Source organism: Phocoena phocoena, chromosome 6, assembly GCF_963924675.1.
Source record: "Phocoena phocoena chromosome 6, mPhoPho1.1, whole genome shotgun sequence".
NCBI lineage: Eukaryota > Metazoa > Chordata > Mammalia > Artiodactyla > Phocoenidae > Phocoena > Phocoena phocoena.
In genome coordinates this window covers 60,516,856-60,537,366 of record NC_089224.1, presented here as the reverse complement: position 1 = coordinate 60,537,366, position 20,511 = coordinate 60,516,856, and the positions used below count along the sequence as shown (strand labels likewise).

Sequence of the window (20,511 nt, the reverse complement as noted above, 5' to 3'; positions counted from 1 at the left end):
ACAGCACTCACTATGGGCTAAAGTAGTAGGGATTAGCCAGAGGGGAACTTGCCTCCCACTAGGCTTCTGTCTCTTAATTCTGCATTTGGAATGTTGAAGTGGTTCTTTTGCCCATTGCATTTATTCAAACAAAATGTGTGAGATAGGCCTAGCAGATGCAGACACAGCTCTCAGCTCTTTTCTTCACACCTTGAGGATTGAATCACCACCGGTCCTGGAAATCTTTTTGAGTAATATAATTTGATTTCTCCCCCCTTTTCAGGTGTTGCTGCACTGGATTCCAACATATCTGGAAAAATCGGTCTACGTGCTGTCGTGTATTATTTCTGTACCACTGTCATTGCTGTAATTTTAGGTAAAATTTATTTCTGAATCCTTATTTTTCTGTATAATTGTGACTTTCCAGTTAAAAGTAGTTGGCTTTTAAAAATGCACACTTTTTTAAAATCAGAAAGTACAATTGTCAAACTACTATGAAGCTTTTTGGCTTGAAGTCAGCACAGCACATTTTATACGAACAATATAAGGCTGACTGAATTTCAGTCGTGGTACTGCTTATTAGTGTCTCTAGTAAGAAACAGAAGGAGGGTGACAGTTCTGTGCCATATCTACCTTATCGGGTAGAAGGAAATGAAGCCAAGAGCTAATATGATCTTTAAACTTGATGATTAGTCTATAATAGTGGCTTTGAGTATAATTATGAAGTATTTCCAGAAAGACAGCATTTCATTACATTTCAAATTTCATGTAGTAGCCAGAGCTAACAGAGTCTTGCCAAGTATAAATTCCACTTGAAAGAGGGAGAATGTTCTAATGAGGGAATATGGTTGCTCTTATACCTTTGGCACTCTTTTGTGAAAAAAGTATGGTCCATCCTTTGGGACCTAGTGTAACATCTTAAGAAGGATGCCCGGAGTGGGAAGAGAGGAGTGTGTACTCAGATGTTGCAGCCAGTTTGACCCTTGCAGCTCTGCTTTAATGAACTCATAAAAGGTGATGAAGATGTGGTGACATTTTAGTGGTATTAGGCCAGGGGACTTAGGAGGGCCTGAACCCCGCCTTAAATCAAAGCTACATCTCCTCATGAGATTCCTGAGGGAGGCCAAGGCAAAGAACAAAGCTGGGCTTATCTATTTACTGCAACCCTGAGACAGAAGAGTGGACCACACCCATTCATTGCCCCTCTATTACCCAGTGACTCCTCCCATTAGCAAAACTGACACATTCAGCATCCTTAAGTCCCGCCCCCTTGGACTAGCATTTCTCCTTGGGAAGAGTGATAAAGGGCATGGAGCCTTTTCTTCTTCACTCCCCTCCAGTCAAACAACCTGGTCTTTCCTAAAACCTCCCACCTCTGCTTGAACACCTCAAGAGGAACCCATTACCTCCAGAGGCCAAAATGGGGCTTTCAGATGCTCTCTGTTTAGACATTTCTTCTTCACAATGAGAAGAACTATCTCTCCTTGGAACTCCTGTCCTCATTCCACCCCCTAAGAGTCACACGGAACACTTCCTAACCCAAATCCTTTTGTGGGTTACACAACAGCTTTCCAGATATTTGAAGGCTTGTGATATGAAAGGAAGATAGGGCTCATTCTGTATGAGCCTCAGAAAAATAAGCAGCAACTGTGGGTAAAAGTTACAGAAAGATGTTGAGTGAGTGCCCTGAGTCGGAAAATGAATTATTCTCACCCTAACCCCTGCCTAGGCTGATCTCATAAGCTAAAGAAAAGAAAAAAGAGGATTCTCATCAGCAGGTGTTTCCAGAAGCAGTTGTGGAATGCAGCCCCTTCATTTTTTAAAAACACACATGAAGAGTTCTTTCTGCTTCATTTAGTTGGAAAAGTAATAAAGGCATCTGCTGAGGTCCCCACTGAGGCTTGTCGTTTTGGCTGGACCTCAGGGTCCCCATCCCAGTATTGCCCGGTACCACCAGGCCTATTGTTTCTAAAATGGATCCACGAGGGGTGTCAGGTGCCCGAGGAGGTTCTTAATGCTCTGTGGGTGCTATCTTTGGTCATAGGTATCGTGCTGGTGGTGAGCATCAAGCCTGGTGTCACCCAGAAAGTGAATGAAATTGACAGGACAGGCAGCAGCCCGGAAGTCAGTTCAGTGGATGCCATGTTAGACCTGATCAGGTGAGTGTCTGGCCAGCAGGGTGGCTTCATAGGCATGCGACCTATGTGGTCGCACAGGGCCCCATACTTGGTTTAATGCTCTGCTGTTGCTGTCTTGAAATTTTTAATAATTTTTGAATTATTATACATGTTCATTTTGCCCTGGACCCTGCAAATTACACAGCCAGTCATGCTTACCACGTCATGGTTCCAAGAGGGAATGGAAGGAACAGCGTTTTCTGTCAGGGTTTAGGATGGACAGAGATGCCTAAAGTATACTTGTTGCATTAAGATGCCGGGCTGTGTTAGGTGGTCAGTTCTGAAGCATACTTGAAGAAATACATTTTTTAATTGTACAGGAGAAACCCTCTTATCTGAAGCAATCGGGGCTGGAGATTGATCAGTTAATTAAAAAAAAAAAACAGCATTTAAAGCAGAGAATCGTAAATATGTATTACATATTTTGTTTACACTTAAAACTTAAATGCGTTTATTTGCCAATTTTTTTATGTCGGGCCAAGGTCTTCTCTTAGAGTGTGTCAGTTGATTTTTCATATTCCTGTTGCCTAGGCTGCCTTTATAAACGCATCATCTACAATTTCCAGATTCAGTTTCCATGAAGTGGAGAAACAAAACCCTTAGAAATAGCAAAGAAAGCTGAGTGCCGAGTTCTTACAGTTGTTTTTTGTTTCAATTGTCTTTCCTTACCTAATGCAACCACAGAAGTTTTACTCAGTTGCCTCCATTGAGTTTCCAGGCATTCCAGCTTAGATTTTTTTTTTTTTTTTTTTTGCGGTACGCGAGCCTCTCACTGCTGTGGCCTCTCCCATTGCGGGCCACAGGCTCCGGACGCGCAGGCCCAGCGGCCATGGCTCACGGGCCTAGCTGCTTCACGGCATGTGGGATCCTCCCGGACCGGGGCACGAACCCGTGTCCCCTGCATCGGCAGGCAGACTCTCAACTACTGTGCCACCAGGGAAGCCCCCAGCTTAGTTTTTATAGAAACTGCTCCTTCCTTTTCACACTTATAATGCATTGATTTACATAATTTTTAATTCAATAATAACGATTATTTGCAACTGGCGTAAAGAATTTGGGAATAAGTGCAGTGGGCTCTCATTATCAATGAAAACAGAAATGTGGAAAATATTAAAGAAGTCTCTTAACTGTGCATGTCTACCTGCCAGTGTGAATCTCACCAAGGACAGCAGGCATGTCAGCTACTCGGTGAATCAGTTAAGCGTGACAGGTGGTTAGGAGAGCTTTCTATCTATCCCTGGTTGAAGCTCAGCAGGGAAAAATAAGTCTTAATACAAGGAAGTATTATGTAAAGGAGAGGCCAGAAGAGAAACCAGAGTACTAGTTCTATCGCATAATCATTTCCATCAAAGTATTGGGTATGACCAAAAAAACCAAAACAAAACAAAACAAAACACTTTTGCCTTGGGCTACCCTGGTGGCGCAGTGGTTGAGAGTCCGCCTGCCGATGCAGGGGACACGGGTTCGTGCCCCGGTCCAGGAAGATCCCACATGCTGCGCAGCGGCTGGGCCCGTGAGCCATGGCCGCTGAGCCTGCGCATCCGGAGCCTGTGCTCCGCAACAGGAGAGGCCACAACAGTGAGAGGCCAGCGTACTGCAAAAACAAAACAAAACAAAACACTTTTGCCTTAATGTAATACTGCTTGTACTGTCTCCAACAGGAATATGTTCCCTGAGAACCTTGTCCAAGCCTGTTTTCAGCAGGTAAGAATAATGACTTTTGCCCTCAAGTTGCTCCCCTCTTCCCCCTTGCCAATTAAGATTTTTTTTCCTGCTATGACCCAAGAAATAGAATTAGCCTGTCAAAAATGACAGGAAATGCACCTGTGAATGGAGGAATATCAGGTGACCTATTTCTTAACCCTAGTATTTCCAGGCACAGTGACATGCCTGTTGTAGCTCCTCTGTTTTCCCTTAGGCTTTTTTTTCTTTCCTCCAAAAGGGCTCAACTGGAGCAAGTCAGGAAGCTGTCAAATAATGAGTGTTTTAAAATGTGGCTTCTAGTACCTATTTTTGGAGAACCACATTATATTTGTGAAGAAACTTAGATTATCTACAGATATAATGCAGTTAGAAAAGTAGCCCTCCACCTCTTCTTTCCTTTCCCTCCCATGTTGGGAAATCAGTATCTGACCCACATGGGTGGTTAGTGTTCCTGGCATTTGGTCTTTTCTTGCACCTTTACGTGCCCATTGCTTGCACTCTACAGAGCAATATAACAAAGCCAAGATTTTTTTCCTTTAGGAAGTTTAACAATCTCTTCACTCCATTTCCTTTAAGGCTTTTTCTCTTGTTTATCTATGCACTTTAAGACAGCTGAGTCTATCACAAGCTGCTGAATTCATTTACATAATTACAGGAACAGAGACCTCTGTGTAGACCAACAAAAATGGCAATTAAATTGCTCCCTGCCGACCTCCAAGAGGTACAGAACCACCTCTATTTAGGGAGTGCCTTTGCAATTCAGCCACAGTGGTCATTTGTAAGGTTCCTGGTGTTGGCAGAGCCTCGTAGGAGTGACGTTTATGCCTGGCATGATGATATACTAGCTCTTTCTTAAACATCTCTGCTGAAGTCCAGCAGAATCAAACAGGGCTGAAGAAATTCAACAGAAATCTCACTCACGTAATAGCCCTAAAGGGACTATTGACTTTGGAACAACCGTATAGTTCTTGATGTTTGTTAAAGTCACGGTGACTACATTTATCCAAGTGATGAGGTTTTTTTTTTTCCAGATTAAAAATAATAAATGAATAAATAAATAAACTGAAACAAAAATGATTCATAGGATTCCTATAGAGTCTGTCTGGTAAAGCAACTACAAATAAAACCCATGCTTTCTTTCACATTATTGCTCCATTAATTGGTCCCTTATTACAGAAGTGAGAGAGCATTTTGACACCATTGAATGGTGGCTGTGGAGATCAGGAGGTTGGATTTCTCAATCCCATTTTTGCTTCCAAAGCCTCATGGGAGGTACCGTCCAAACCTGAAGCCAACAGAGGCCTCGGAGGTGGAATCTTTCAGTGACACTTGTCTGGCCAAAGTAATACTCCTTTAGCCTCAGAAGCTTAAAAAAAAATTCTTTTTTTGTTTGTTTCTTTGACCTTTTTCCCCCTCCAACGTGCAGTACAAAACCACACGTGAAGAAGTGAAACGTCCCAATGAGCCAGGGACAAACAGGACGGAGGCGTCTGTCACAGCCATCATGACAACTGCTATTTCCAAGGTACCATTTCCATCCTGTTGTTTGCTCCCTTCCCTGGTAGGCAGGGGCCGAGCCATTGAGTGAGCAGGAGATGGAAATAAGTAGATCCTCATTGTTCGCAGATTCCACGTTTGTAAATTCACCTACTCACATTCACAGACACACAAAGAGTGGTGAAAGTTTTAAGTTGCCCAATGCACATGTTCCCCGCTGAGGCTGAACAAGGCTACAGCTCAGCCTTCTTGGTTCAGCTCTTACACGGTAAATAAGTGTCCTTTGTGCGGTGTGTTTATGCCACATTTTTCACATTTTTGTACTCTGTCTTGGTGATGTCGCTGTTTGAAATGTTCCCCAAGCATCATGCCGCAGTGCTGTCTAGTTAGTTTTCCCAAAGGCAGGCAGGCTGATGTGCCATATGAGAAAATACATGTGTTAGATAAGTTTCATTCAGACATGAGTTAAAGTGTGTTGGCTGTGAGTTCAATGTTAACAACTAAATAATATATATTAAATAAGGTGTCTTTGAACTGAAACACAGAGAAAACAAGGTTTTATGTTGATTATTTGGCAAAAATGTTGTGACTAGTGATTCCCAGAAACCTAATTCTATATTTCCCCTAGGAACATTGATTCAATATTCACTAATTCAGTGTTCGCAGCCACTTTATAGAGTGTAACTTCTGAGAATAATGAGAAGCAACTGAACCACGCAGAGAAAAGAATGAGCCCTCTCACTTCTGTATCTCTGCCACCCAGAGTTGAGTTGGGCACCTCTGGGAACTATGTTAGATTTGCAAGACTACTTAAACTGCAGGCCTACAGTTCCTTATCTGAAACTCTTTGCCCATATTTGATACTGAGTTCAGAGCTTTTCACTTTAGAAGGTCCAGGTGGTGTATGTACTATATGTTATACAACATCCTTAAGTGGAATTGACAATAACATTCTAGAATCAAGCACATCAGTATTTCTGCAACTAACTTGTGAATGTTCTACCAAGTAAGAAAAATAGGCTATATGTAGCCTCATCTCAGTTCGGGATAGGTTTTGCCACCAAGAGTTTGCCATAAATTTATCAATGAAATCAACAGGCTTTGAGAACTTTGGGGATTTCAGCATTGGAGATTAGATCGTGTGGACCTAAAGTAGTATATCTGTAGTCCTGTAGATCGCTCCTGAAGGTACTGTGCCTTCACACAGAAAGGAAAGATTTAAGGAAAAAATAAATACTCAGTAGACGTAAGAGTTCAGGTTAAGTAGGCCACAGTTAGCTTCCTCTTTCTTCCTACAGAAAGCCCTCCATGACCTAGCTCCTCCCTGGTTTCCCAGCTTATTTCTTGGTGAGCCCAATCTATTCTATCCAGATCCACCTCCTCAATTAGTTTCTATTCCTGCTTTTTGATATGGTTCCATAAAGATTTTCTGAGCACCCTCCATGAGCCAAGCCCTGCTGGGCATTGGGATTACAGTAGAGAAAAGACAGATGTGACATATGCCCTCATGTGAAGAGTGATGAATATTAAATCAGGGAAGAACAGGGTACTCTGGGGCATTCAGCGGGGAGGTTTAAATTAGTTTGGGGTCCATCAAGGATGAGTAGGAATTATTCAAGCAGGGTACAGGGACCTGGTGCGTGATGACTTTTGCCTTTCCTTACATTTTTCTGGACTGTGCTTTCATCTCCTGGCTGCCTACTGCTCAGGCCTAGCTTTCCCTAACCTCACAGCCCTCATTCATGTCCCCAGTCTCCACATGATGCCTGTAACTCATAGCTTGGCTGTGCTGTTAATTACACACCACCTTGCTAGCATTGGCTCCTGTTTCTCACAGTTAGTCTTGTCTGTCCAGCTGCATTTTAAGACTTTATGCTGTAGCCAATGCAGTTAGCACACTAACTGCTCAATAAATATGTTTGATCATGTCAGATCATAAGTAAGAAATAATTGGTACCCCAGTGGCTCGTCCACATAATTCTTTGTAAACCTGGTTTGCACCACTCAGAATACGTTATCTCCCTGTGAAATCTCTCAGTAAATCTCAGCTGCATAACGCAGATTGAGTTATCTCTCGGTATATCTCATGCTCTTCTTACCCAGCATAAAACAAAGACATGGATCACAGTAGTATATGTCTGGTTAATTTTTATGTCTCTAAAATCCTATTGGTCATCCAGGATTAGAGGCAGAAAAGAATATTCCTGTGTTCATTATCAGGATAAAACAGATAGTAAAGTGTCCTAAAAATGTCCACACTGGTAAATATTTTGAGCTTCCTGCATTATTAATCTGTATCTTTTTTATGCAGACTCCAAATGTAACTAGTAGTTAAAATAACCCTGAAAAGTGCCTTGATTCTAAAGTTCTTATTAAAAATTTAAAACACCCCAGAATAAGAAATCTTCAAAAGAAATATTCAAATATGGATTTGTTGAAAGAAAGGAAAAAAGACACACTTTAAACTTCAGTGGCAGAGGGTGGGGGGCAGTAAAATTTGACCCACGCGTAGGTGTTTGTGTTTTTAATTATGTTTCCCAAAGTTGTTGATCCAGAGTTCTTGCTAGAGCCACTGGTTTGTTTGGCTATCATATCTTTCTGTTTCAGGGTCTATGCATTCTAACAAGACTGTACTCATGCATCAATGTATTTTCTTGGTTTTGATCCACAGAACAGAACAAAGGAATACAAAGTCATAGGCATGTATTCAGACGGCATAAATGTCCTGGGCTTGATTGTCTTTTGCCTCGTCTTTGGAATTGTCATTGGAAAAATGGGAGAAAGGGGACAGATTCTGGTGGATTTCTTCAATGCTCTGAGTGACGCAACCATGAAAATCGTTCAAATCATTATGTGGTGAGCACACGCCGGTTAATGCCATCTTGCTTCCCCTGACCCTTCAAAACTAGCATGAAGAGATTTATGCTTCTCAGTTGACCTCACCTTAGAAGAGGGTATCCAGACACTGGAGTATTAAACAATTCCATGTATTACTTAGGACTTAGGTCACTAACAAAAGTCTAGATATCAGCCATTGTCTTTTCTACCAAAGTCCTGGATCATCTTGCAACCAAGCAACATTTATGTAAGAAATAACTCTTAAAGGAGTGATTTGAAAGAGTTTCCTGCACATCAGAACACAAGGTGCTTTCCTTCCCAGGCCCCAGGCAGAAGGGACTTTCAGAATATTTACAGTTGGTACGACATGGGCCCTAACGCATCCAAATAAAAGCTGCCGTTGGTGAGCATAGCAGTGGCACCACCTGAGTATCTGCCCTGTCCCTAGAGATGCCAGAAAGTCCACCTTTCCTAGGAGACCTCTGCCCCGCTTATCTCATGGCAAGTTGGTTCAAAGTATAGACATTGGCAGTGACATTTCAGTCACTTAATCCTGCTGAACCTCAGCTTCATCATATGTAAAAAAGGATAATAACGTCTGCCGCTAGACCTGGGAGAAGTACATTAAGTGAAATGGTGCATGTAAAATTCTTAACCCAACACAAAGCACGTAATGACAGCTCCACAAACAGAGCTATTACGACGACTTGCACGACTAGTTCTACTGCTCTGTTGCTGATACCACTACCTGGGAAACAAGACAACCATGTCCAGAAAGAGCCAGTGGCCATATTTGGACAGTCAAGCTAAGGAGAGATCTGCAGATGTGACAGTAGGCAGGGTGTTTGTGTACCAGAAGCAAGGCATGGGGTATGTACCAATTTAACCACACCTTCTAACCAAGTGTACCCCTTACAGTAGCTTAGGTGGGTAGAAGTTAAGGTGCACAGGGGTGCTGAAACCTGGTGCCAATGTGGTCCAGCAGGGCTGAAAGTGAGACCTTAGCTTCATTGTGGACTCCCAGCTGAGGGCACATGCCAAGCCCAGGTGCATGCCCTGGCTTGTTTCTTCCCCATCATTCCCACCCTGAGAAAATACTTGATGACAGAAGTGAGTCTTTCTTATGTTTACTTTCTAGCTACATGCCGGTTGGTATTTTGTTCCTGATTGCCGGGAAGATCATAGAAGTCGAAGACTGGGAAATATTCCGCAAGCTGGGCCTTTACATGGCCACCGTCCTGAGTGGGTATGTCAGACTCGAGGGAAGAAACAGAAACATCATTTGAGCCAATGGATTTCTGCTGAGAGCCTGCAATTCAGTTGGTTAAAATTGGCTTCTCTCCCACGTGCAGGGAAAGATGGGGTTCAGAGATAAGAGAGCAGCAGGGAGGAGGGCTGCCCTTTAACGGCTGAACTGGAGGTGGATCGCACTGTGCTAATTTCCAGATCTTGGCAGAACAGCCTGGACCATGCTTTGTCACTGCCTTTATTAGTTGTCTTAAAATCATTTCTTAAAAGAAAAACCCACTGGTGGCCTCTCTTGGTCTGCTCCTGGCCTTAACTTCTTCAAGGATGTAAACCAACCAAACCAATAAGAACAGGCCCCACGTACCCCGAGTCTGAAAGAAATTAAGCAGGGCCTAAATTAAATCAGACTGGAGCAAGTAGGAGTGGGATGGCTGGTTGGTTCCACTCCTGTTGGTGGGGCTGGTAGGCACAGTCACAGCCTGCATCATTGGAGAGGGTGCTAGGAGAATCTTTAGATTGGTAAGAACTGTGCAAAGCAGGAGGGCAGTAGGAGACAGGTTGTGTGCATATTTATTGTAGCCCACTTATTGGTTCTTGAGGGGAGATGTGGTGGGATAGGTTATGAGTGGTGTGCCCAGATATCTAGCTAGGGGCAGGATACGTCACATGTGCTAAGAAATATGGACCAAGGGAATGACTAAACATCATCAATTGACTCCCATAGGTCCTTGCCCCCAAACACCCAACTGGAGCAATCAGCTCACCTATTGGAACTCAGATGCACTGGGGACTTTCCACGGTACAGCATTTAGTTCTTAATCTGTGTGTACCAAAAGCATAGCCCTGCTGGTCAATGGAGAAGAAGCCAGAATCAAATCCCAGGGCCCCAGAAGTAATGGAGGTGGGACCATCCACCTTACTGGAGGCCAGGGGCTGTGTCCAGGTCATGGTGTGGCTGAGGTTTATTATGCTGAGCTATTTCATAATGGGGTTCTGCTGGTTTCTGCTCTATTGACCTATCTAGGTTTCTAACAGAAAACTAAGTCAGTTTCTCATAGTTCTAAGCCACAGGCTTTCTGTCTATAAGATCCTCTTTCCTGACCTCCAGGATCTGTTTTTTTCCATGACCATTTCTTATTATTTCCGCTTCACATAACTGATCTGTAAACTCTAAGTTCCCACTTACATGGCATCTATTAAATCAGTCTCATTTCTTAAGCCCCCTGGCAAGGAATAGTTTGGAAGATAGGAATGACAAAGAAAAGAGGGTCAGTCCTGAAGTACGACTGTGGAAAAGCAGGGATTACTTCCTCCTTATTGCACCCTGATTCTCCTCTTAGGTGGTGGGTGCCATCCAGCCAGTGGCGTGGCCCAGGCTGAGCGCTGTGATAAGGGCTATAATACTACTGGCCACAGAGTCACCAAGGAGGGAAAGGTCAGCTTGACCTGGGAAGGTGAAGGAAGGCTTCCCAGAGGAGGGGCAAGTTTTGCTGAGTCTTAGAGGAGGAATAAGAATTCAACAGCAGAAGGAAGTGAAAGCACGTTAACACGTATAGCAGGAAGCGCAGGTACAGGGCTCAGCAACGTGACACAACTTGTTCTGTGAGCCCCTAAACATGGGCTCAGCTACTGGCTTAGCCATTATCTTTGACAAGATATTTGATTTGCTGAGTCTCTTCTTCCTCATATGTGCACTGGAGACATATATTCCTGTCCTCTTTTTCATATTCTCATTGAGTCATTATGAAAGTTGAATGATATATCATGAGTAAAACTGCTGTTTGAAAAAAAGAAGTAGTATGAAGAGATGATATCATCTATGAACCTGTTTCTCTCCTGTTTACAGGCTTGCAATCCACTCCATTGTAATTCTCCCACTGATATATTTTCTAATTGTACGAAAGAACCCTTTCCGATTCGCCATGGGAATGGCCCAGGCTCTTCTGACAGCTGTCATGATCTCCTCCAGGTAAATAGAAGAGGGGTGTCTGGAAGAAGTCTGTGAACCAAGCCTTAGCAACTCTCACCTCACCTGATGAAGCACTGGCTGCAGCTGGTGGGTTTTGTAGCTGCCTTTAATTTGAGAAATGACGTCCATAGTCTCCGCCCATGTCCTTAAACATACTCCCTCACCTACTGGATATTTCCTGCCCTCTTGGCAGAGCCTGCAGCCCGGAAGGGGTTATAGTGTAGCTGGGGGCAGTGGCAAGCACAGCGCCTTCTGATTCCTGGACCTGCCAAAAGTGCCATCATGCTTTGAGATCTCGGTTTAGTTTTTGGAACAGAGGTATCTCTTCAGGCAGGGATCGAGGACCAGCATTCCTAGACCATCAGTTCCTTTCTCTGTTATCACACAGCTCAGCAACACTGCCAGTCACTTTCCGCTGTGCTGAAGAGAAGAACCGGGTGGACAAGAGGATCACTAGATTTGTGTTGCCCGTTGGTGCTACAATCAACATGGATGGGACCGCACTCTATGAAGCAGTGGCAGCTGTGTTTATTGCACAGTTGAATGACTTGGACTTGAGCATTGGGCAGATTGTCACTATCAGGTGGGGCATGAGGTCACACTCCTTTTCATCTCTCTTACTGGAATTGCCTCAAGTGAAAATCATCTGTGAAGGGAGATCAAGGATGGTCCAGTGATAGGCTGATTTTCTTGGTCTACAAAGTCCCTTCCCGAGATTAAGCACAACTATATTACAAGTAGTGGGATCGTGGTACATAAAACTGCTTCAGGTCTGGATAGCCAAAGGCATCCCTGTGTTCTCAGTCCAGTGCACCCACTAGGTGCTAGGCACAGAGTAGGTACCAAGGACTCAAGGTGGAATAAGGACCAGTCCCTGCTTTCAAGGGGTTCCTGGTAGAACGGTAAGGTACGAAGATATCTAAATAAGTGCTGAGTGGTACGGTAAAGGCTATAATAGAGGTCTGAGTTGAGGGGGCACAAAGGGAACTGAAGAAGAAAGGGTTGGCTCTACCTGGGAAGGCGAGGAAAGGCTTCCTGGAAGAAGGGAACGTTTAGCTAAGTCTTAGAAGAGGAATAAGAATTTAGTAGTAGAAGGAAGGAAGCTAAAAGCATTTTGGAAAAAGGAATAGCATTAACAGGGGTCTTGATGTAACTATGGCCTAGTTACAGAGTACAGATTATTTGGTATGGTTGACATAAAGAGTACAATGTGAAGGCAGGGATCATATCCTGAAGGGCTTTGTGTGAGGAGCTCATGGAAGGGTCTTAGACAGTCTTTCATATTATGGACAGATTTGCATTTTAGAGAGGTAACTGGTAATATGGTGGATGGCCCCAGTGGGGGCAGGAACCATAAGCTAGAAGACCAGTTAGAAGACTATTGCAAGTAAGGTATGAAAAGGCCTACATTAAGGTACTGACACGGGGGATGGAGAAGAGCTAATGAATTCAAGAGGCATTTACTGGATTCAGAGTGAGGGACAGAGGAAGGCTAAGATGACCCCCAGGATTGGTGGATGGTTCTGGATTGATGGATGGTGCTTACCAGAACAGGGACTAGTATAAGAGAAGCAAGTATAGGTGGGAACGTAAAGAGATTACACTTTTTGACACATTGAATTTGAAATGCCTTTAAGACGTGCAGGTGGAAATATGCAGTGAGAAATGTGGTCACAACTGCAGATACAGAAGTCAGAGTCATCAGCTTGATGGTGCTCATCAAGCATGTGGGTCGTGAGTCAGTTATGTATGTTTAACCATGATTGGCTGTGACCTTGACCAAGTTACTCGAATTCTCTAAGCTTCTGTTTCTCACCTGTAAAATGAGGATAATAATAGTACCTACATTTTATGCAAGGAGTGATAATTAAGTCAGATGATGCATATAAAATGCTTAGAACAGTGCCTGTATCCTGAGCACTCAGTAAATGTTGGGAATGGATGACATTACGTAGGGAGAGTTTGTAGAGAAGAGAGAAAGACGAAGGACTGAGCCCTAGAAAAGCCTAATATTAGAGGCAGGCAGAAAGGGGAAAACCCAACAGGAGAATGAGGAGGAATAGAAAGGTGGTAAAGAGAGCCATGAAACCATGGTGTCATGGAAACCCAGAGAAGAGAGATTTTCAAGGATGAAATGGTCAACAGAGTAAAATCTTGCAGAGAATTGTAGTCAAATGAAGACTGAAATTGTCTGCTCAAGTAGATGGTGAAAATGTCATTAGCGAATTTTTTTTTAATTAATTTATTTATTTATGGCTGCGTTGGGTCTTCGTTGCTGCACGCAGGCTTTCTCTAGTTGCGGCGAGTGGAGGCTACTCTTCGTTGTGGTGCACGGGCTTCTCATTACAGTGGCTTCTCTTGTTGCAGAGCACAGGCTCTAGGTGTGTGGGCTTCAGTAGTTGTGGCGCGCGGGCTCAGTAGTTGTGGTGCACAGGCTTAGCTGCTTTGCAGCATGTGGGATCTTCCCGGACCAGGGATTGAACCCGTGTCCCCTGCATTGGCAGGCGGATTCTTAACCACTGCACCACCAGGGAAGTCCTCATTAGTGAGCTTTGCCAGAGATGTTTCTCTGGAATAGCACTGTTCAATATCGTAGCCATTAGCCACACACACAAATTGGACAAAGCAGACAGCGAAGGTTCTGTCACTGTAGAAATAGGTGCCATCATAGTGGAAAACTCTACTGGACAGTGCTGCTTTGAAGTAGTGGGTTGGGATTAGAGTTAATCCTGAGACTTCAGTTTAGAGTAGAAGTTTAAGACTAAACCGGGTCCCTAGGCCTACACACAGTTGAATCCGAACCTTTCAGAGCTAATTCACTCTTGCATCCTCAGCACTTGACACAGGCATAAATCCCAGGCATAAAGTAAGTTCTTGCAGCATTCTAATGCAGTAAATTTTTAAATCTTCCCAACCCTAAATCATAAAGTATGTACTGCAGTTTGCTTGAAATTAACTGAAGACAAGTACAAACTAGACCATTTGGCACATCAGCCAGGAAGCTATACCAGTGCCTCCTGATCTGTAAAATGTATCAGTGGCTAAGGAAGCTAGACCCCGAGGAGCATGGGTAAAATTCTGTAATTTGAGTAGCAGTGAGTATGTTAAAAGTGAAACCCTGAATCATGCCTGAGAAAGTTCCACAACCACTGTGGTTCCAGCAGTTGTTACTTTTACTTCTCCAAGTGCCTTTTCCCACCTCCCTCACCACAGCCTGTGGAACCCAGTCTGTGCTTAACTTATTTCCAAGGAGTGGTTGTATGAGGTGCCAGTTCTTTTGGGTATTTGCCATTTGGGGGATGAATTCCCTTCCTCTGCCTCAGTCATAAGTTTCCTAGATCTTTCTAACCCTTTTTTTTTTTTTAAACCTCACTGCTAGAGAAATAAACTTTGGGCCTAGAGACTAATCAATTCACATGAAAAACCTCTCTCCCTGCTCTGGTGTATTCTTTTTTTTTTTTTTAATTTATTTATTTTATTTATTTATTTTGGCTGTGTTGGGTCTTCGTGGCCATACGCGGGCTTTCTCTGGTTGCGGCGAGCGGGGGCTACTCTTCGTTGCAGTGCGCGGGCTTCTCATTGTCGTGGCTTCTCTTGTTGCAGAGCACGGGCTCCAGAATGCGGGCTCAGTAGTTGTGGCACACAGGCTTAGCTGCTTCGTGGCATGTGGGATCTTCCTGGACCAGGGCTCAAACCCGTGTCCCCCGCATTGGCAGGTGGATTCTTAACCACTGTGCCACCAAGGAAGCCCCTCTGGTGTATTCTTAAATCATACTTGCTGATAACTACTGGCCCAGAGCAAATAACAACAACTGTGAGGCCCAGAGTAATCATTGACTTAAAAAATCCTCTGGCTCTACCTGGGAGAGAATCAAATAATAAGTGTTTTTGTTTTTTTTTCAATTTTACAGGTTACAGTTGTGGCTCATGTGGTTGATGGTTACAGAGATTTTTGGATCCATAGTTTATCTCTTTCTATGGTCCTTTTGGACTGGACATCAAAGAAACCATCCACCTAAAACATTCCCTTTCGTGGTTTTATCAAAATATTCACTTATCAAAGGTTACAACTGATTGAAAATGGGATAAAGTTTCTTATAACAAAAGATAATTATGGGATTTGGGGCCTAGAAAGAGCTTAGAGGGAAAAAGTAGCAGCAGTGGTAATAGTAGATGTTTTTATGATAATTTTAATAGTAATACTAGCAGCAGTAGTAGTTGTAACAGCTGCTGACGTAGCAAAATGGCATCAGTTTTAAGCATCTACTACATCCAGGTGCTATACTTGATGCCTTACATATAATACCTCATCTAATCTTAACAGCAGCCCTGCAAAGTAGACATATTCTCCCCATCTTACAGGCAAGAAATTGAGACTCAGAGAAGTAACTTGCCTAAGGACACACCGTTAGTAAAACGGCAGAGCTGGATCTGTCTGCCTCTAAAACCTGTGCTCACTCTAGCTCACGACTCAGTCCCCAACCTGTATGGAGAGCTGAGTTTCAAATGGCCTGACCTAAAACTAGATCTCAGTGCTAGGAAAGAACTTTCTACCAATGATTATTGTGTTTTCTTCTGTGAAACCCTCTTCAGTCAAAGTGGGGTATGTTCAAGAAGAAGAAGTAGGTTTTTTATATTTTTACCCCCATCTGAAGATTTATAGTTCCAAGTTTCAGACCTAAGCCAGGCAAATGGCTGAAGTTTAATCAGCAAGGTCAAGGCTCAAGGGCAGAGTTTTCTTTGACTAAATGGATTTTGAGTTTCAAGCCCAGCCTCAATCCATAGGGACATGGTTAACCATAATGTGTTGGGTCTTCCAAGAGGGATCAGTGGGTATGGACACAAATCACTTCTGACAAAGAAAACCCACTGATGCATTCACTTTAAATGTTTTCGACCACCACTGACATAAACTTAGGTTTTCCAAAGACTACTTAAGTCAGAACAGATCTAAAGGATTATGCAAGCCTGAAACTTTTAGAGGAATTGGGACAGCCCCAGAAATCTCTAATTTACTGTAAGTTGGTGGTCACAGCCACTGAAGGAAACCACACTTGTCAAAGAACTCTGGCCTGTGTTTGACCGTGCCCTCAGAGACCACCTGTGACACATCACTAGGCAGATGAATGAACAGTAGAATCAGCTTGGTGAGAACTCTGAGGCTTTTTTAGCCCACAGAGTATGGAATTGTAGATAGAATCAGGGATTCTTCTAGTTTAAATTGACAGTGTCTCCATCTTCAGCTTTAAATCCAATGGCATCCTTGGCCCAAGGATGAGAAGGTGTATCCAGAAAATATAGGGGTCCCCTCAAGCTCATTCAGATCCAGGGACATTTCAGGGCAGGGCAAACTCTTGTTTTCTCCAAAATGACCAGATTTAAATCAGGAAGATGTTGCTGATGAAAAACTGCACATTCCAAAGAGAAAGATCCCTAGTGCCACATTTGATCCGTGCAAGAGGGATCTTTTTAAATACAAGGTAACGAAGTTCATTTGGCTGCCTCTCCTGGATTCCAGATCTTTCTTCCTTTTGCACAGAGTGCATCCACTGGTAAAAAGGAGCAGTCGGGAATAAACACTTGTACCTTGGACAGGAGTCACAGCTATTTCTCAACTCAGTGCCCTAAAGGGCAGCTCCCAGAGAGGTCAAGAGACTTGTGATGTAAAAGAAAGTACACTGAAACCTGTTTGGCCAGTGCCTCATTCCTTTGCCTTCACCTGGAATACCCTTGCCCATCCACCCCCATCCCCACCCCTTCACCATCCTTCAAGGCAGTGTAAATTCCTGGCACACATTAGATGCTCAATAAATGATTGCCTGGGTGAATAGATGGAGGAAGGGAGGAAGAAAGCACGTGGAGAGGTACTTGGCACTTGTTTAGGATGGATGGCTACATGGATGGGTGGATAAAGTCCTCCATTAACACCTCGGTTGGTAAACTCTTGCCTTCCTGTTAAGTGTCTCTCTAGCTCATTTTTTGTGTGCCACTCACGCAGTTCCTCTCCACTTCCTCATGTTAGAATGACTTGCTATATCTCCCCCCTGGAAAAAGACCATGCTCTTCTCAGTCTTCCACAGCTGTCTAATGAGGCAGAGCTTGTGCCCAGCAGAGAACAGATTCTGACTGGCCAGTCTAGGGACAGAGCAGTAAGAGCCAACAGGACTAACCGTTTTGGACCAGGGCCCTTGAAGGGAGAAATGGGTGTCTGACTCCTTTTGTGTTGGTGTGTTTTGCCTACAGTGTCACGGCCACAGCCGCCAGCATCGGAGCTGCCGGTGTGCCCCAGGCCGGCCTGGTGACCATGGTGATCGTGCTGAGTGCCGTGGGGCTGCCCGCTGAGGATGTCACCCTCATCATCGCTGTCGACTGGCTCCTGTGAGTTGGGATAAACGCACTGCCTCTGGCGGATGGGAAGGCAGGCTTCCCAGCCATGGATAATCTGCAGTCTGTCATCATTCTCCCCTCAGATTGCCTAATGAGCCATCTGTTGCTGCTTTAATTTCCCTCTGCCCAGGCCATCTGATAACATGCTTAAAAACTAACTCCTCATAACTACAAGCAGTGATTTTATAAAGCTTGTGATCTCCATTAACTCATTATACCTGGTAATGCTCAAGGTTAGGAGCTGGGTGTGGGATGAGATAAACATAAAACAATAAGGTGAAGAAGCTGGGCAAGGCCCCAGACATTCCAAACCCAATAGGCCACCCTAGCCTATCCCAGCATCATAGGTTCAGAACCGCCTGGTTCAACGTCAGCCTACCTTCCCAAGATCGTCAGTACCATCAGGGCAGTAGCACAAGCAAAGGCTTTGGGATGAGACTAATTTGGATTTGAATCCTGGTTCAGTGTCTTACTGGCTCTCTGACCTCGAGCAAGTTCCTTAACCTCTCTGGGGGCCAGCTGCATTACCTATGAGATGGGAAAGATTCTGTCTAGTTCATGGGGTTGGTATAAGGACTGAGTGAGCTACAATGAGAGGAGTGTCCAGAACAGTGTCTGGCTGGCAGTATATGCTCAATTAACAGCAAGTTTAATTGTTATGATTAGAATGAGTTGGACCATTCAGGCCTGAACCAACAATTCATTCTCTCTCTAACAACAGACACACGCATGCACACACCTACCTAAGGAACACAGCAGAACATCTGGGTAAGAACATGCCTTTTGTGACCCCCAAGGTTAAAGTTAGAATGAGCCTGGTTCCTGGCTTTAACCTTGATACCCACTCTGTGCAGTGGTCTTCCAGCATCTGGGTGTGGCTCTGTCCCCTGGCCATCAGAGGAGAGTTTGCTCCATATTGAGCCTTCACTCAGAACCAGCCAGCTTTACTGGGGAGTACAGTGCTATGTAGTTTGCAAGTAGCAGCTGAAATAGTAGAGAGGGAAGCAGAAACATTCCATGTGGCTTTGAAGATACCGTCACATCCCAGAAGGCAGAAGCTTCTGCACTTGGGAAGCTGCTATGGGGCCCCCTCAGCAGCTAGCTGGTTCTTCAAGGCCCAACTGAGGTGGCACCTTTCTTGCCAAGACACCCTACCATTGAGGCAGGTGCTTCAATTTTTCTTTCTAGTGGTGATGGTGGATTTGCACTTCTCTCCTTTCCCTGGTTCTTCCTGAAACACAAGTGACCTTCACTTCCAAGACATCCAGAGAAGTCAAAGGCCTGACCTGATCCACAGACAAGAAGACACTAGCTGGTCCACACCAGGGTCTAGTTCAATATCCATGTTCTAAATAGCAGGAGGGCACCCAGAATGGACGTGTGTAAGCACGTGCGTAAGCGTTTTCTGTCCTGCAGGTGTAGCTTTCACAGTATTCATGTACACATTTCCTAGCAACAGTGCTCCAGCATCCAGGATGCCTCCTTCACCTACTTGGCTTCCTGCCACCAGCCTCTCCTCCGGGCTGTCTGGGGGGTACCACTGGCTGAGAGTGCCACAAGGAGTAAGCTATTCCCAGGCTGGCTGGGGTTTCTGACCCTATGCTCAGTGGTGTCCCTGATGGCTTGCTCATGGAGTGACCTTGTGTGGGAAAGAAAGGAGCACACTGGGGACACACACACCACCCACAAAACATCCAAGTTCTCTCATCTTAGCCAAAAGAAGGCTCAGAAATGCCCATAAGAAAGAGGTTGGGTGAAAGACTAATGAATCCTGACCCTCCCTCAGCTCCCCCCCAAATATCTGTGAAGACGGTGTTCACGTTTCTTTGGGAGGAGAGGAGGGAATTTAGGGAGCTCAGTGCTGAATTCAGGAGATTCACTGTGACTGACGGGGACCCAGGGCAGCCTGTATGCTCATTCTGTGCCTTTACAAACCACCTCTGGCCCAGGCCTGTGAAGTGGAGAGCCTCTGGTCAGCCAGCCCTGGGGACAGCACTTTGTGCTTTGCTTAATTTGTAACTGAATTCCTTGGGTCCTTTCCCGTCTCCAACTTGAAGGAAAATGAAATCTGGGCCTTCTGTCTGACTCCCTCTGTCCTCCCCAGGGATCGGTTCAGGACCATGGTGAATGTCCTCGGCGATGCATTCGGGACTGGCATCGTGGAGAAGCTCTCTAAGAAGGAGCTGGAGCAGATGGATGTTTCATCTGAAGTCAACATCGTGAACCCCTTTGCCTTGGAATCCACGACACTCGACAATGAAGACTTGGACACCAAGAAGTCCTATGTCAACGGAGGCTTTGCTGTCGACAAGTCCGACACCATCTCATTCACCCAGACCTCACAGTTCTAGGGCCGTGGCTTTGGAAAACTGGGAGTGGTGAAGGACCTCTCCAGGAGATTCATCTCTTAGCAAATTCAAACATTAAGTAAGGAAAAGAAAAACACTAACAGCCAACTGTACATTTGATTTGATATACAGACCTCTGGATTATTTTCTATATTTGAATTCACAGCTTTTGCTCTCCGAGTTCTGGGATTTGGGGGTGGGGTAAGATGAGAGAAAATTGATTGAAAGGAAAGCTGTATTACCTGGAATTTTTAAATCCTGTGGGAGACAGAGTTAGGAAGTATTTAAAGTAGTAACTGTTTTAATTAGGTAATATCAATAGATGTGAAAGAGAAACTGCTTTCTCATGCACAGACCAGTGTTT

The 20,511-nt window shown here is 44.4% G+C and overlaps 1 protein-coding gene across 1 annotated transcript in view; it reads left to right on the top strand.

Annotated features, from left to right (window-relative positions):
• Positions 1–20,151, top strand: part of SLC1A1 (solute carrier family 1 member 1) — a 60,482-nt gene extending 40,331 nt beyond the window's left edge. Inside the window, exons 3-12 of the mRNA XM_065879278.1 lie at positions 263–355; positions 2,024–2,138; positions 3,818–3,860; positions 5,287–5,385; positions 8,029–8,213; positions 9,334–9,441; positions 11,290–11,412; positions 11,801–11,995; positions 17,656–17,790; positions 19,904–20,151. Coding sequence (XP_065735350.1) covers positions 263–355; positions 2,024–2,138; positions 3,818–3,860; positions 5,287–5,385; positions 8,029–8,213; positions 9,334–9,441; positions 11,290–11,412; positions 11,801–11,995; positions 17,656–17,790; positions 19,904–20,150 — 1,343 coding nt within the window. The 3' untranslated portion in view covers position 20,151. The remainder of the gene's footprint in view (positions 1–262; positions 356–2,023; positions 2,139–3,817; positions 3,861–5,286; positions 5,386–8,028; positions 8,214–9,333; positions 9,442–11,289; positions 11,413–11,800; positions 11,996–17,655; positions 17,791–19,903) is intronic.
• The last annotated feature ends 360 nt before the right edge of the window (positions 20,152–20,511 follow it).